Here is a 16,478-nt window from a genome sequence, read left to right as displayed (position 1 = left end):
TGCGTGCGCCGGCGCCGGCGTGACGCCGGTACGGCGGTTGGCCAACTCTAGTTATTATTGCGGCGACTTGCGTGCACCCGGTCGCGTCCTTCTCGACGATGAAATGGGTTTGGTCTTGCCCGTGGCGAAACGGAAAACGGGTGCCGGAATCGTTGACGCTGTGACGCCGTGCTGACCTCTGACCCTTGTTCTTGTTCAGGATGGGCAGCGGCTGAGGGGCAAGGACAAGGCCAAGAGACGCGTCAGCTGATCGGCATCACGCCTGGCACAAGACGCGTCCACACATGTGCCGTCGCTATACCAAAGACGACCAAATTGGTGTCAGTGACCTGACCCATCACACGATCATTTTTCGTATTCATTTACGTCGTATCGCTGGAGATATGCACTCAAATTGGAATTTAACTTTGCTCCTCTCGCTCTCAACGGCGGCCTCACCACCCCACCACGATCTATCTTACATCTGGTCAACTTCACACTACTTTTAAGGTTAATCCAGCCACACGCGCGCGCACACACAAAATAATGGACAGGATATGTTAATTAGACACTGGGAGGAGTAGCACTGACGCTATAGAGGCCAGCCACGCCACTCGGCGATCGCTTCAATTCACCACTGCGCATCAACTTCAGAGTCCGATGCTGCTCCCCAACCAAACCATGGCGCCGCTCCTTATCCTGCTCCTCTTCCTCTGCCTCGGCAGCCTCCGCCCGACGGCGTCGGCGGACGAGCAGTTCAGCTTCAACGGCTTCACGAACGCGAACCTCACCCTGGACGGCATGGCGACGGTGACCCCGAACGGGCTGCTCCAGCTGAGCAACGCCACCAGCCAGCTCAAGGGCCACGCCTTCTTCCCAGCCCCGCTCCAGTTCCACAACGGCACGGCCGCCATGCGCTCCTTCTCCACGGCCTTCGTCATCGGCATCATCGGCGCCTACGAGCAGCTCAGCAGCCACGGCATGGCCTTCGTCGTCTCCAAGACCACCAACTTCACCGCCGCGCTCCCCGGCCAGTTCCTCGGCCTCGTCGGCTCCGCCAACAACGGCAACGCCTCCAACCACCTCTTCGCCGTCGAGTTCGACACCATCCTCAACTCCGAGTTCGACGACATGAGCGGCAACCACGTCGGCATCGACGTCAACGGCCTCCACTCCGTCGCCGCCGACAACGCCGGCTACTACGACGGCGCAACGGGCGCGTTCAGGAACATGAGCCTGGTGGACCGCAAGCCCATGCAGGTGTGGGTGGACTTCGACGGCCGGACCATGCAGGTCAACGTCACCATGGCGCCGCTGCAGGTACCCCGACCAAACAAGCCCCTGCTCTCCACCACCGTCAACCTCTCCTCCGTCATCGACGGCACCGCCTACGTCGGCTTCTCCTCCTCCAGCGGCATCCTCTTCTGCCGCCACTACGTGCTCGGCTGGAGCTTCAGGATGGACGGCGCCGCCCCGCCCCTCAACGTCTCCTCGCTGCCCGCCATGCCGGTCACGTTCCCCAAGCCGCGGTCCAAGACGCTGGAGGTCGTGCTGCCGATCGCGTCCGCGCTGCTCGTCTTCGCGGCGGCCGCCGCGGCGTTCGTGCTCATGCGCAGGCGGCGCATGTTCGCGGAGCTCAAGGAGGACTGGGAGACCACGTACGGCCCGCACAGGTTCTCCTACAAGGACCTCTTCCACGCCACCGACGGCTTCAGCGACGCGCGGCTGCTGGGCATCGGCGGCTTCGGCAGGGTGTACCGCGGCTCGCTCCCCAAGTCCAAGTCCGCGGAGATCGCCGTGAAGAAGGTGGCCCACGGGTCCAGGCAGGGGATGCGGGAGTTCGTGGCCGAGGTGGTCACCATCGGCCGCCTCCGCCACCGCAACCTCGTGCAGCTGCTCGGCTACTGCCGCCGCAAGGGCGAGCTCCTCCTCGTCTACGACTACATGCCCAACGGCAGCCTCGACAAGCACCTCTACGACCAGCACAAGCTCGCCCTGGGCTGGGGGCAGAGGTTCCGGATCATCAAGGGCGTCGCCTCCGGGATGCTGTACCTCCACGAGGACTGGGAGAAGGTGGTGCTGCACCGCGACATCAAGGCCAGCAACGTGCTGCTCGACGCCGACATGAACGCCCGCCTCGGCGACTTCGGCCTGGCCCGGCTCTACGACCACGGCACCGACCCGCACACCACGCACGTCGTCGGCACCATGGGGTACCTGGCGCCGGAGCTCGGCCATACCGGCAAGGCCTCCAAGGCGTCCGACGTCTTCGCGTTCGGGGCGTTCATGCTCGAGGTGGCGTGCGGCCGGAAGCCCGTGGTGCAGGACGCGCGCGACAACCACCTGGTGCTGGTGGACTGGGTGCTCGACCAGTGGCGCGCCGGCAAGGTCACCGCCGCCGTCGACCCGCGCCTCGGCGGCGACTTCGTGGAGCACGAGGCGAGCCTGGTGCTCAGGCTGGGCCTGCTCTGCTCGCACCCGCTGCCCGGCGCGCGGCCCACCACCAGGCAGGTCGCGCAGTACCTGGACGGCGACCTCAAGTTGCCGGAGCTGTCGCCCACGTACCAGAGCTTCAACATGCTGGCGCTCATGCAGGACCAGGGCTTCGACCCCTATGTCATGTCCTACCCGATGACATCCATCACCGCCGGCACCATGTCTCAGATGTCCGACCTCTCCGGAGGAAGATGAGCCGCCCTTGTCCCGTGTCTAATTAATTAGTCTCTTGTTATATGGTGTGTATTCAGAACTGGGTGCGTCTTTTGTGTAGCGTGGATCGATAAATCTGAATGTGAAGTGATGCGCACGCGTGTTCATTATAGTTAGCAGATGTCAAGATGAGAGATAACAGACCAAAATGGAGATTTGGGCTTTTCATCTTTTTTTTTTATATCGGATGTCCCCGAAGGGACGGGCTTTTGATCTGAAACTGCCCTCTCCCCGGTTTTGTCAGGCATGTACAATGCTGATGAATTAGCCAGCTATATAGGTAATTTTATAGTGATGTGCAGGAAAGAGACTGAAAAGAGATTGAGATATTCGGTAAAGTTCTAAACCAATGTACATGTTCTAACATCCCAACCTTGTTTATCTAAATAAAGGAATGATCATGTGCATTTCATGCATTTAGTTTGCATTTGAGCAAAATTTGCATCTCCATTTTTGAATTTTGCAAATCCCTCTCTATTTCTTTCTCATTCAAATCTTGCAAGTTTTAAATACTAAGCAACATGGTTTTGTTGTTTCTCAATAAGGCCATGTGTGTTTAGAAATATCACTGAAAAATTTGAGTTCAAACAAAATTCAAAACAGTTTGAATTTGCAATTTGAAAAGAGAAATAAAAACCAGAAATGGAAAAAAAGGAGAAACCCTTCTCTCTCCCTAACCTGGGCGCAGCCCATCTCCTTTTCCCCTTCTCTTCTCTCTGGCTCGGCCCAACACAGCCCAGCAAGCAATCAAAACAGCCCAGAATTACCCCTAGGGGGTTATTTGCAAAACGGCCGGGTCATCCCCTTCCTCCATTCACGGAAGCAGCTCGCTGTCGAGCTCCCGTCGATGGCCTCGCGTGGAGACGACCGCCGCCGCCCCCGGCGGCCTACAAGTACCCCTGCCGCCGCCGTGAAGAAACCCTAGCCCCGCCACTTCTTCCCCTCCCCCGTTTCCTTTCACGCGCGCAGGAGGCGAAGCCCCGGCGGACAGTAGCCGACCCCCCCACCCCCCCCCGCCGCCATTCCTTACCTCCCCAACCTCCGGCGACCCTTCCACGGGCTCCGCCATCGTCTCCTCGTCCACCTCCTCCACGCACGCGAGCAGGGAGGCCCCGAATCGCCCGAATCGAGCACGCCGGCCACATACAGTAGCCGGAGCTCGCCGCCGATTCCGACCTCGCCGGAGCACGCCGTCACCTCCATCGGCGTCAGGGTGAGCCGTTGCATCCCCCTGTGCCCTCGCCTCGCTCTCTCGCCCTCCCTAGCACCTCCGCCACGCGCCACCTGCCCCGGCCGCCGTCGGGCTTCGTCTCCGGCGAAGCTCCGGCGACCAATAGTCGGCCGCGCCGCCACCAAATGGCCCAGCGCGTCGCCCCGAGTCGTTCCCCCACCCGCACGCCTCCTATCGGCCCCCAAATCGCCGGATTGAATTGCCACCGGAGCTCAATTGCGAGCTCATGGCCAGCTGACATCAGCATGACGTCATGCCGACACCATATTCCCTTTTTTATATTTTCTATATTTTTCTGTTATTAATTTCTGTATTTCTTTAAATAGGAAATAATATGACATGTGGGTCCCCTGTTCAGAATTTTAATAATTTCATAAATGTTTAGAAAAGAATAAAATTATGACATGTGGGTCCAACTTTTATTATTTTTATATAATTTTCAGAAATTGTTTTAAAATGAATTAAACTTTGGAAATTCATAACTAATTCATTTTAAATCAGAAAAATATAAAATTATATATCAAAATAATCAGAAAAATAAATCCTAGTTGTTTATCCATGTTTCATACATGCTTGAACCAATTAAACATCAAGCCTTAGTAGAAACCCTAATTCGACCCCTCTCATATGTCGGGATCGATGCCGAACCCCCTTTAAATTCCGTCGATGCACCTAGGGTTTAACCCAACCCCTTTAATATGACATGTCATCATATTGTATGTGCATTGCATTGTACCTTGTCTTGATCGTGCTATTCCTTTCCGGTGTTTGGTTCTTCACGATAGGGACCGAACGCGAGCCTGAGATCAACGCCACCGAAGAGCAGCACCAGAACAACGAGGGACAAGGCAAGCCCCAACCTGGTTCATATATGGTTTCAAAATGCTTTTACTTATGGTTCTTACATACTGCATCCGCTTCAAATATGTTTTATCGGCAGTGGTAGATATCCTATGTGTGCATATTCTATCTTTGTAGCCCAAAGTTCCTGATCCACCGCTCCCAGCAAAACTAGGTTGAGCTTTGTTTGCATCGCTAGAGCCATATATATAATATGCTTAGCCATGCTTAGCTGTTGAAGTCTGGTCCATCCGGTTGATGAATCAGAGCTACGAATGAACCTAGTTTGACAGGATGACGTGGTAAGATCAGTGATGATGTTAATAAACATGCTAAAGGCTTGGATGGGCCGCCACATGGGGATGTGGTGATTTGACTCGTTCTCGCCGATACTAGGACCTGAGTTCTTGCCTCTGGAACCAAGACTGAGCGTACAACCACACGGGGCCCATGGGAACCCCTTGGCCCGAACTTACCTAGCTTACCCATGAGTCAATTAGTTTGCGAGTTCCATTTGCCATACGCATGGGGGAAAGGTGGAAAAGGTTTTCAAAGTGCATCATACAGGGCGTGGCCGGGGTGAAGGATGCTGGAGGCATTGAACTGGATCCCCTGCGCACAATGACCGGGACCGCCTCGGAGAATGGCTACCTACGATGACGGAGCTCCCCAGTTAGTTTGACTCATGGAATAGGCGAAGTAAGGGAAAGGTTTTGGTCGACCACCCTCTGCCGGCACACCAAGGAAGTGTGCTAACGTTCTGGCATTAAGAGTCGGTCGGCGCGTGTGGGTAAAGTTGTACACCCCTGCAGGGTAAATCTTTTCGAAAAGCCATGTCCACGGTTAAGGATGACTTGGGAAAGGACGTGATGATCATAGACAACTTGAACCTCATCGTAAAACTTGATATCTATGTGTGAATAAGGATACCTTCTCAGGGTGTCGAGGGGTGATCCTAGGTAACAGGTTCAGGTGATGATGAAGATTCAGTGGATTCAACATGATGATATTAGAGCTAGAGTTGATATCGCTCTCTTACCCCTTTTGAAAATGGTCTGAATAGACGAGCTTCTGCTCCCTCCTGTTTACAAAGGAAAACTGGCTTTCCGCAAAATAAGCTCCACATAAAGCCTCGCACACCCGCTTTGCTAACAGGTTGTACTAAGTCTTGCTGAGTCCCTGTACTCAGCCTTGCATGCTTTGTTTCAGACGAAGTTCTTCCAACTGATGGTGGCTTCTACCTTGATGTCGACGAGTAGTTCGGAGTTCCTCAGGCGGCAGCCTGAGACTTATTGGCTGGGACGTCGCCTTATGTTATGGCCTCTTAGGCCCTTTGCAGTCTTGTTATCTAGATAACATAATTTGCTTTCCGTTGCTTGTTGATTTGTGGTCAGTGACCTCTGCGTGTAATAAATTTGGATCTTAACTCTGCTAAGAGTTGTAATATATTTGCTTTCAGTCGTAGAGTCACTGTTGTGTTACCGATTCTCACCTTGTAGGCCCTAGAGATCTAGGTTAGGCTTATGCCAGATGTGATATCTGGGTTTGTCTAGCCTACGACCCCCGGGGTCCCCACAGGTCTTGGTATCAGAGCAGGACTGCCTATAGGAAACCCTTTCGACTGGTCGATGTTGAGTCTAGTAGTTGTGAAAACTATTTGAAACCTAAAAGTATTTGCAAAAATATCTGAATAGGATTCTTTTTACTCCTTATCTGGTGTCACTCTAATGCTGAGTCATCTTACCTTGCTTTGATTGAAAAAGGTTTACCTCTACCCTGTTATCTCCAAACTTATAGGATCTACGGGTTTGGGTTGTTTTCTCTAAAAAGTACTCCGTACTTGGTTGCTTAGCTCAGTGTTCCTAAAGTTATCTCAGTTGATATGAATCTTGTTCCTTCCATTCAGTGAATGTTATCATTCCGTTGAATCCTTTCCAAGGAATCTATTTCTCATGGTCTTTGTCTTTCTTTTCAGGATGGCTGGTCGTGGTCGTAACCGACGTGGACAAAACAATGCTGAACCGGAACTACCGCCACCTCCCACAATGGCGCAGGTTCTTAACAACATTGAGACCAACCGCCTGAGGAATGAACAACTCCTCGAGCGTGTAGCTCAAAACACAGAACGTCGTCCCGACAACTGTGTCACACTTGGGGACTTCATCCGTGCACTGCCTCCTGTCTTCACCCACCCCAAGGAGCCTCTTGATGCTGATGATTGGCTTCGCACCATCGAGCGCAAGTTCAACGCTCTTCATGTTCCACCAGGTGAACGCGTGAACTTTGCCACCTACCAGTTAGAGGGTGCCGCTCGTTCTTGGTGGGAAGGTTTTCTGGCTCTTCAAGCGCCAGGACATGATGTTACCTGGGAGGAGTTCGTCACAGCTTTCCGTGCAACCTATATCCCAAAGACTGTCATGGACATCAAAAGGAGGGAATTCCTGGACTTTTCTCAGGGGAAGCTGGATGTGGAGACATATGGACGTGAGTTCACTCAGCTGTCTCGCTATGCACCCCGTGATGTGGTTGATGATGCTCATAAGCAAGATCTGTTCCGCAAGGGACTTAACCCTGAGCTTCGCTATGAGATGCTGCCTTTCACCTTCCAGTCATTCCAAGATCTGCATAACCGTGCTCTTCTGATGGAAAACGGAAGGAAGGATATGGAAAAATCCAAGAAGCGTGAAGAAGGTGATTCTCGTGCGTCTTCCTCTCACAACAAGAAGCGTCGAGTCTGGATCCCTTACAGTGCTGTACCTCGTGCTCCCTATGCACCAAGGTCTTCTGGCAGTAACTCTAAGCCACCCTTTGGTGGTTCAAGCTATCGTCCTGCCATGGGTACTGTGCCTAGTGGTGCTTGCTACTCTTGTGGTCAGCCTGGCCACTACTCAAAGGAGTGCCCCCAGAAGCCTGCTGGTCGTGGATATTCTCAGCCCAAGAAGGATGACAAATATTCCTCTGGCCGTGCCCGTCTTACCCATGTCTCTGCTGATGATGCTGAAGAGGTTCCAAGCGTCCTAATGGGTACGCTCTATATAAACTCAATCCTAGCTACAGTTCTGTTTGATTCCGGAGCATCGCATACATTCATATCTCAAGAGTTTGCAAGAAAGCATGATATACCCTTTGAGACAATGCCCTCCCCTCTAGAGATCACAACTCCCGGGTCTCGTTGGCAAACCATTTGGATTACCCGTGAGGTCATAATCAGTATAGGGCCAGTGTGGTTCCCCACCTCTCTCATTGCCCTCAAGTCAACTGACATTGATGTCATCTTGGGCATGGATTGGCTAGTAAAGCATAAGGCTGTCATTGATTGCGCAGCTAGGTCTGTTGTACTAACCAATCTTTCCGGCGAAAGTGTTCTATACTGGGCTCCATCCGCAATACCTCCATCGGCAAGGTTTACCCCTGAAGCCGAGTTGTATGCCGTTAAAGCCCTACCTAAACCAGAAATCTCCGATGTCTGGGTGGTCCGTGACTTTCCAGATGTCTTCCCTGAAGAGTTACCTGGCATGCCACCTGATCGAAGTGTGGACTTTGTCATTGAGTTGGTTCCCGGAACTGCTCCTGTTTCCCGGAGACCATATCGTATGCCTCTGGAAGAGTTGGTTGAACTGAAGAAGCAGTTAGAGGAATTAGAGGAGAAGAACTTCATACAACCCAGTACTTCTTCCTGGGGTTGCCCTGCCCTCTTTGTCAAGAAGAGAGATACCAACATTCCGCGGCTGGTTGTTGATTACCGCCCGCTCAACGCAATGACAATCAAGAACAAATACCCTCTTCCTATAATCAATGACCTTTTTGATCAGTTGTCCGGTGCCACAGTCTTCTCAAAGATGGATTTGAGATCAGGGTACCATCAAATCAAAATCCGCAAGGAGGACATTCCAAAGACAGCGTTCACAACTCGTTATGGTCTTTACGAGTACACTGTCATGTCCTTTGGCCTCACAAATGCTCCAGCCACTTTTATGCGGCTCATGAACTCTGTTTTCATGGAGTATCTTGACAAGTTCGTCGTGGTCTACATCGATGATATTCTGATCTACTCCAAAACCGAAGATGAACATGAGGAACATCTCCGTATGGTGCTAACCAAACTTCGTGAGCACCGTCTCTACGCCAAATTCTCCAAATGTGAGTTCTGGTTAAAAGAGCTCATATTCCTTGGTCATGTTATCTCTGAAAAAGGTGTTGCAGTCATTCCAGATAAAGTTCAAGCCGTTCTTGACTGGAAGACACCTAAGTCAGCTAAGGAGATTCGAAGTTTTCTCGGTCTGGCGGGTTATTACCGCCGATTCATTGAAAATTTCTCCAAGATTGCTAAGCCAATGACCGATCTTCTCAAGAAAGACAAGAAGTTCGAATGGTCAGAAAAGGCTGAAGAGAGTTTCCAGGTTTTGAAAACCAAGCTGACTACTGCTCCTGTGCTCGTCCTTCCGGACACAAGCAAAGACTTCGTTGTCTATTGCGATGCCTCTCTACAAGGGCTCGGATGTGTGTTGATGCAAGATGGCCATGTGGTGGCCTATGCCTCTCGACAGTTGAAACCACATGAGCTCAATTATCCTACTCATGATCTCGAGCTTGCAGCTGTGATCCATGCTCTTAAGCAATGGCGACCTTACCTTTATGGTAATCGTTGCGAGTTGTACTCAGATCATCAAAGTCTGAAGTATCTTTTCACCCAGCCGGATCTGAATATCAGACAGAGAAGATGGCTAGAAGTCATAAAAGATTATGACTTGGGTCTCAACTATAAACCCGGCAAAGCCAATGTCGTTGCTGATGCGCTAAGTCGGAAGTCCTATTGCAACAATCTGATGGTTAAGCAAGCGCAACCTTATCTCTATGAGGAACTTGCAAAACTCAACCTTGAGATTGTTCCTAGTGGATACCTTGCTAATCTTGAGGTGAAGCCCTCTCTTGAAGACCAGATCAATAAGGCTCAGAAGCAAGATTCTGGCATTACCGAGATCAAGAAGAACATTGCTAGCGGAGTTGCTAAATGTTTCTCCATTGATGATCAAGGTACCGTTTATTTTGGTAAGCGTCTAGTCGTGCCGGATAAATCGGATCTCAAAGAGTTAATCCTTAAAGAAGCTCATGAATCACCACTCTCCATCCATCCTGGTAGTACCAAGATGTATCGGGATCTTCGCCAAAGATTCTGGTGGTCCGGGATGAAGCAAGAGATCGCTAAGTTTGTTGCTGAATGCGACGTCTGTCGTCGCGTAAAAGCTGAACATCAAAGACCTGCTGGCACTCTGCAACCTCTATCAATTCCAGAGTGGAAATGGGATGAAATTGGCATGGATTTCATTACCGGTCTCCCCAAGACCAAAAATGGAAAAGATGCTATATGGGTAGTGGTTGACCGTCTATCCAAGGTTGCTCATTTCCTTCCTATTCGGGAAGATATTCGTGCTAATCAACTGGCCGATCTATACAAGTCCCAGATAGTCACTCTTCATGGTGTTCCCAAGAAGATCATCTCTGATCGTGGAAGCTTGTTTACTTCCAAATTTTGGGAAAGTTTTCAGAAAGCTATGGGAACTCGTCTTTCCTTCAGCACTGCCTATCATCCTCAAACCGGTGGTCAAACCGAAAGAGTGAATCAAATTCTTGAAGACATGCTCAGGGCATGTGTTATATCCTTCGGTAAAGATTGGGAAAAGTGCCTTCCATTTGCCGAGTTCACCTATAACAACAGCTTCCAATCTAGCCTGGGCATGGCACCTTTTGAAGCTTTGTATGGCAGAAGGTGTAGAACTCCTTTGAACTGGTCCGAAACTGGAGAAAGAAAGTTCTTTGGACCAGATATAATCAATGAAGCAGAAGATCAAGTTCACATCATTCGCGAGCGTCTGAAAACTGCTCAGTCTCGTCAAAAGAGCTACTATGATCGCCATCATGAAGAAGTGAAGTATGAAATTGGTGATCAAGCTTATCTTCGAGTCACTCCTCTCAAGGGTGTCCGTCGCTTCGGTATCAAAGGCAAACTAGCACCTCGCTATGTTGGTCCTTTCCGCGTTCTTTCCAAGCGTGGTAATGTTTCCTACAAGTTGGAGTTACCTTCCAATTTTCCTGAAGTTCATGATGTCTTCCATGTGTCCCAACTCAAGCGTTGCTTCAAAGATCCTATCCGTGGTGTTGATCATGAGACTCTTGACCTTCAAGAGGATCTAACTTATCGAGAACATCCTGTTCGTATCCTTGATGAAGCCGAGCATAAAACTCAACGTCAGAGCATCAAGTTCCTGAAAGTTCAGTGGTCCAATCATTCCGAGCAAGAAGCAACTTGGGAACGAGAAGATCGTTTATGATCTGAGTACCCTTCCTTCTTTTCTAAAATCTAGGAATCTCGATGACGAGATTCTTGTAAGGGGGGTAGAGTTGTAACATCCCAGCCTTGTTTATCTAAATAAAGGAATGATCATGTGCATTTCATGCATTTAGTTTGCATTTGAGCAAAATTTGCATCTCCATTTTTGAATTTTGCAAATCCCTCTCTATTTCTTTCTCATTCAAATCTTGCAAGTTTTAAATACTAAGCAACATGGTTTTGTTGTTTCTCAATAAGGCCATGTGTGTTTAGAAATATCACTGAAAAATTTGAGCTCAAACAAAATTCAAAACAGTTTGAATTTGCAATTTGAAAAGAGAAATAAAAACCAGAAATGGAAAAAAAAGGAGAAACCCTTCTCTCTCCCTAACCTGGACGCAGCCCATCTCCTTTTCCCCTTCTCTTATCTCTGGCTCGGCCCAACACAGCCCAGCAAGCAATCAAAACAGCCCAGAATTACCCCTAGGGGGTGTAAGGGTATTTTACCCTTATCCATTATTTTGGTAACTATGACACCGTGCTAGTGTATTTGGTCTAATACATGTCTACAAGATGATTCTCAGGTATTAGCCAAAGAGGTTTAATGGTGTAACAATGGAACAAGATGGCAATGGGAGACCCCCCACTTCGACGAAAAATCAACAAGGTTTTCCCAGTGCCTGGCCGGTCCCAGACCCGGTCAGACCGGCCCTGGCACCGGACGGCCCGGCGGCAACCGGATCCAGCGCCTGTGCCATCCGGGCAGAATCCAGTAAAGGCTGGGCGTTCACCCGGTCAGCGTCCGGTCGCCAGCCCGGTTTGGACCGGCCCATCCGGTCCAGGACCCGGTTGGACCGGGTTACAGACCGACCATCCCCGGCGTCCAACCGGAGTTTGCACTTGTGCCATCCGGGCATGATCCAGTAAGCTCAGAAGCTCGTCCGGTCAAGACCCGGTCCCAGCTCCGGTTGAAACCGGCCGACCCGGTCGCAGACCCGGTCGGACCGGCCTGTGCGCCGGCCAGTCCGGCGCCAAATCCGGTCGACCGGGTTCCTCGAGGAAATTGATGATGTGGCAAGTTGCAATGGCCAGATTTCGAAGAACACTATAAAAACCCCTTCTCCTACCTTGGAAGGGGTAGGCAACACACTACAACCTGTTCTTGAGCTCTCTCTCTCTTACTCCATTATTAGAAACACCAAAAGCCTCCGATCTCCCTCCTCCTCCACCCAAACTCAAATCCCTCCGGGGAATCACTAGAGGAGGACCCGATCTACTGTTCTACCAAGCCAAATCGCATTCCCCCTTGTATTCATCGAGAAGCTTGCTTCCTAGGGTTCCTTGGAAACCCTAGGTGGGCAAGAGGAGTCCGGAAGCATCCGGGTTGTGGATTCGCTCCGGGCAAGATTGTGAAGGTTTGGAGGCTACCTCAAAGTCTACCACAAGTGAGTGAGCTATTCCTTCGTGGGATAGGCTCCGGAGAATAGGGTGAGCCTTCGTGGCGTGGGGAATTGATACGTCTCCGACGTATCGATAATTTCTTATGTTCCATGCCACATTATTGATGATATCTACATGTTTTATGCACACTTTATGTCATATTCGTGCATTTTCTGGAACTAACCTATTAACAAGATGCCGAAGTGCCGATTCTGTTTTCTACTTGTTTTTGGTTTCAGAAATCCTAGTAACGAAATATTCTCGGAATTGGACGAAATCAACGCCCAGGGTCCTATTTTGCCACGAAGCTTCCAGAAGACCGAAGAGGAGACGAAGTGGGGCCACGAGGCGCCCACACCCTAGGGCGGCGCGGCCAGGGCTTGGGCCGTGCCGACCTGTAGTGTGGGGCCCTCGTGTGGCCCCCTGACCTGCCCTTCCGCCTACTTAAAGCCTCCGTCGCGAAACCCCCCAGTACCGAGAGCCACGATACGGAAAACCTTCCAGAGACGCCGCCGCCGCCAATCCCATCTCGGGGGATTCAGGAGATCGCCTCCGGCACCCTGCCGGAGAGGGGAATCATCTCCCGGAGGACTCTACGCCGCCATGGTCGCCTCCGGAGTGATGTGTGAGTAGTCTACCCCTGGACTATGGGTCCATAGCAGTAGCTAGATGGTTGTCTTCTCCCCATTGTGCTTAATTGTCGGATCTTGTGAGCTGCCTAACATGATCAAGATCATCTATCTGTAATTCTATATGTTGCGTTTGTTGGGATCCGATGAATAGAGAATACTTGTTATGTTGATTATCAAAGTTATGTCTATGTGTTGTTTATGATCTTGCATGCTCTCCGTTACTAGTAGATGCTCTGGCCAAGTAGATGCTTGTAACTCCAAGAGGGAGTATTTATGATCGATAGTGGGTTCATGTCTCCGTGAATCTGGGGAAGTGACAGAAATCTCTAAGATTATGGATGTGCTGTTGCCACTAGGGATAAAACATTAGTGCTATGTTCGAGGATATAGTCACTGATTACATTACGCGCAATACTTAATGCAATTGTCTGTTGTTAGCAACTTAATACTGGAGGGGGTTCGGATGATAACCTGAAGGTGGACTTTTTAGGCATAGATGCAAGCTGGATAGCGGTCTATGTACTTTGTCGTAATGCCCAATTAAATCTCACAATACTCATCATAATATGTATGTGCATGGTCATGCCCTCTTTATTTGTCAATTGCCCAACTGTAATTTGTTCACCCAACATGCTGTTTATCTTATGGGAGAGACACCACTAGTGAACTGTGGACCCCGGTCCAATTCTCTATACTGAAATACAATCTACTGCAATACTATTTTACTGTTTTCTGCAAACAATCATCATCCACACTATACATCTAATCCTTTGTTACAGCAAGCCGGTGAGATTGACAACCTCACTGTTTCGTTGGGGCAAAGTACTTTGGTTGTGTTGTGCAGGTTCCACGTTGGCGCCGGAATCCCTGGTGTTGCGCCGCACTACATCCCGCCGCCATCAACCTTCAACGTGCTTCTTGGCTCCTACTGGTTCGATAAACCTTGGTTTCATACTGAGGGAAAACTTGCCGCTGTACGCATCACACCTTCCTCTTGGGGTTCCCAACGGACGCGTGCTGAACGCGTATCAGGAATCCTTCGTGGGACCTCCACCCCTCCAAACGTGACGTACCTTGTTGCAAAGCAAGGGAACACGGGAATACATCCTCGTCTCCGCTTGCTATCGGTTATCTCTAACCGAACTCCTTACTTGTGATTTAAACTTCCTGAGAGAGCCTTCGTGCTCGAGATAGTTGTATCTTCATATAGGTTGCTTCACCTAGTTTGCATTAGGCTCACCTTTATATTCCGCAAAGCCTAATATTGCAAAGAAAGGATTAAAATCTGTAGAAACCTATTAACCCCCCCCCCCTCTAGGTTTACCATCTCTATACTTTCAATTGGTATCAGAGCCTGGACTCTTATTAAGGGCTTCACCGCCTTAAGAGTGAGATGGAAAAACTATTCGAGGGTCTAGATGAAAACTCTAACCTTTCAGTTAAAGAGATGAAATCTAGATTCTTGGCATATGATGCCGAGAAGAAGAAAAAGGAGGATGAGCTACAAAGCCAAATGGCAGAGATGTCTACCATGCTTAAGAACTTGACTAGTGGGCCTCCTAGTACGGCTTCAGCCTCACTAGGGAGCTATCGCGAAGTCAACCATGACTATCCCAAAAACACTTCACCCATGCCTCATATAAACCATAGTGGGAATGTTCCCCATTTTGATGGAACTCACTTTCCTTTTTGGAAATCTTCTATGGAATCTCATATTCGCAGCTGCAGCGTGGAGTTGTGGGAGATCATTGTTCATGGATACCGGGAGCCACAAGATCCCATTCGGTTGACCTCCACCGAATTCTACAACCGTCAACTCAACGCCTCCGCCCGTGACAAGATTAGGAGTGGCATCAACCGCAAGCTCCTTGATCAAGTCAATGACATAGAGTCCGCTAAAGAGTTGTGGGATCGAATTGTATTACTCCAAGAGGGAACCGATTTGATCCAATCCGCTCTTTATGAGACCGCAAAGCAAGAGGCTCATCAATTCATGATTCGAGAAGGAGAGTCCGTGGCCGATGCTTATGCAAGACTCGGTGCTCTTAGAGTAAGGGTCAAGGGACTCGGTGTTGAGAAGTACAATGACGGCTTCGAGATGAATGAAGCATTCATAAAGTCCAAGGTCATTGCTATGATTGCCGTCAAACAAGAAGACACCAACCTTGCACTCAACTTGCAAATCATGATCAAGAGTGCCGACCTCAACTCCGATGATCTAGTCTCCTATGTGGCCGCCAATGAAAACATGGCCAAAGCGGGAAAGAGGCTCATGGCAATGAACCGTGTTGATGAAGCCTCACACAACCATGAAGCGCCACACAACCTTGCTCTCAAAGCTAGGGCCGATCATGAAAGCAAGGAAGACTATGAGATTGAAGAAGAGGAAGAGATGACTTCAACTAGTGACATGGCTACCGACTTTGCTTTCTTTGCCAAGAAGTACAAGGCTAAGTTCCCTATGCTCCTCAATGACAAGAAGAAGAAGAGAACTTGCTACAATTGTGATGAAGATAGCCACTTTGCAAATGAGTGCCCTTATGAGAAAAGGGTGGACAAGCCAAGATTCATCAAAGGGGTCAAGCCAAGATTGAAGCCAAACCCAATCAATGATCGATACAAGAAGAACAAGGGAAGAGCCTTTGTTGGGGCCGAGTACTTGTCCGATGATGAAGAGGAAGATGAGGAGAAGGAGGCCGGGGTGGCCGGTTTGGCTTTCTCTAAGCCCGGGTCACTCTTCACATATGACTACTCCAAGGACTACTCCACGGAGAATGATGTTGGATCCTCCTTCATGGCAAGGATAACTCAAGATGATGACTCTGATGACTCCACCTCATCTACAACCATTGGCTCTTGTCTTATGGCAAGGGAAACCAAGGTAATGGAACCTCCACCTTCCCTATCTAGTGTTCTTGATGATGAGAACGAAAATCAAGATGAATTAATTGTGCTTAAGGAACTCTATGATGTTAGATGCACCCTTCATGGTGAAGCTCTTGTCAAGTTTGATTTCTTGATGGACTCACTCAAAGAAAAGGATGAGTCCATTGAGGAATTAGAATATCATTTGAATGAGAAGGAACGGAGATTCAATCTCCTAAGACAAGAGCTAAAAACCGAAAGGTGCATATCTCAAGGCCTTAAGCAACAAATTGAAACTTATGAACTTGATAAAGTTAAGGACCTAGAAACTATTGATAGGGCTCAATTATTGACCCAAGAGCTCAATGCCTCAAAGGAGGAGCTTGAAGTTGCTCATGCTTCTCTCACTAGGGATCTTGACCACCTTGAAAGAGCTAACAAGCTTGTCAAGGAT

General features: G+C 49.7%; 1 protein-coding gene across 1 annotated transcript; it reads left to right on the top strand.

Moving 5' to 3' along the window:
* The first annotated feature begins 464 nt into the window (after positions 1-464).
* LOC127335715 (L-type lectin-domain containing receptor kinase SIT2) lies at positions 465-2,866 on the top strand. Its single transcript, XM_051362437.2, has one exon. It carries the CDS (start codon positions 640-642, stop codon positions 2,668-2,670), a length of 2,031 nt encoding a protein of 676 aa, XP_051218397.1. The 5' UTR covers positions 465-639; the 3' UTR covers positions 2,671-2,866.
* Positions 2,867-16,478: the final 13,612 nt, after the last annotated feature.

The sequence above is a fragment of the Lolium perenne genome, chromosome 2 (assembly GCF_019359855.2).
Source record: "Lolium perenne isolate Kyuss_39 chromosome 2, Kyuss_2.0, whole genome shotgun sequence".
Taxonomy (NCBI): Eukaryota; Viridiplantae; Streptophyta; class Magnoliopsida; order Poales; family Poaceae; genus Lolium; species Lolium perenne.
This window is presented reverse-complemented; position numbering and strand designations above follow the sequence as displayed.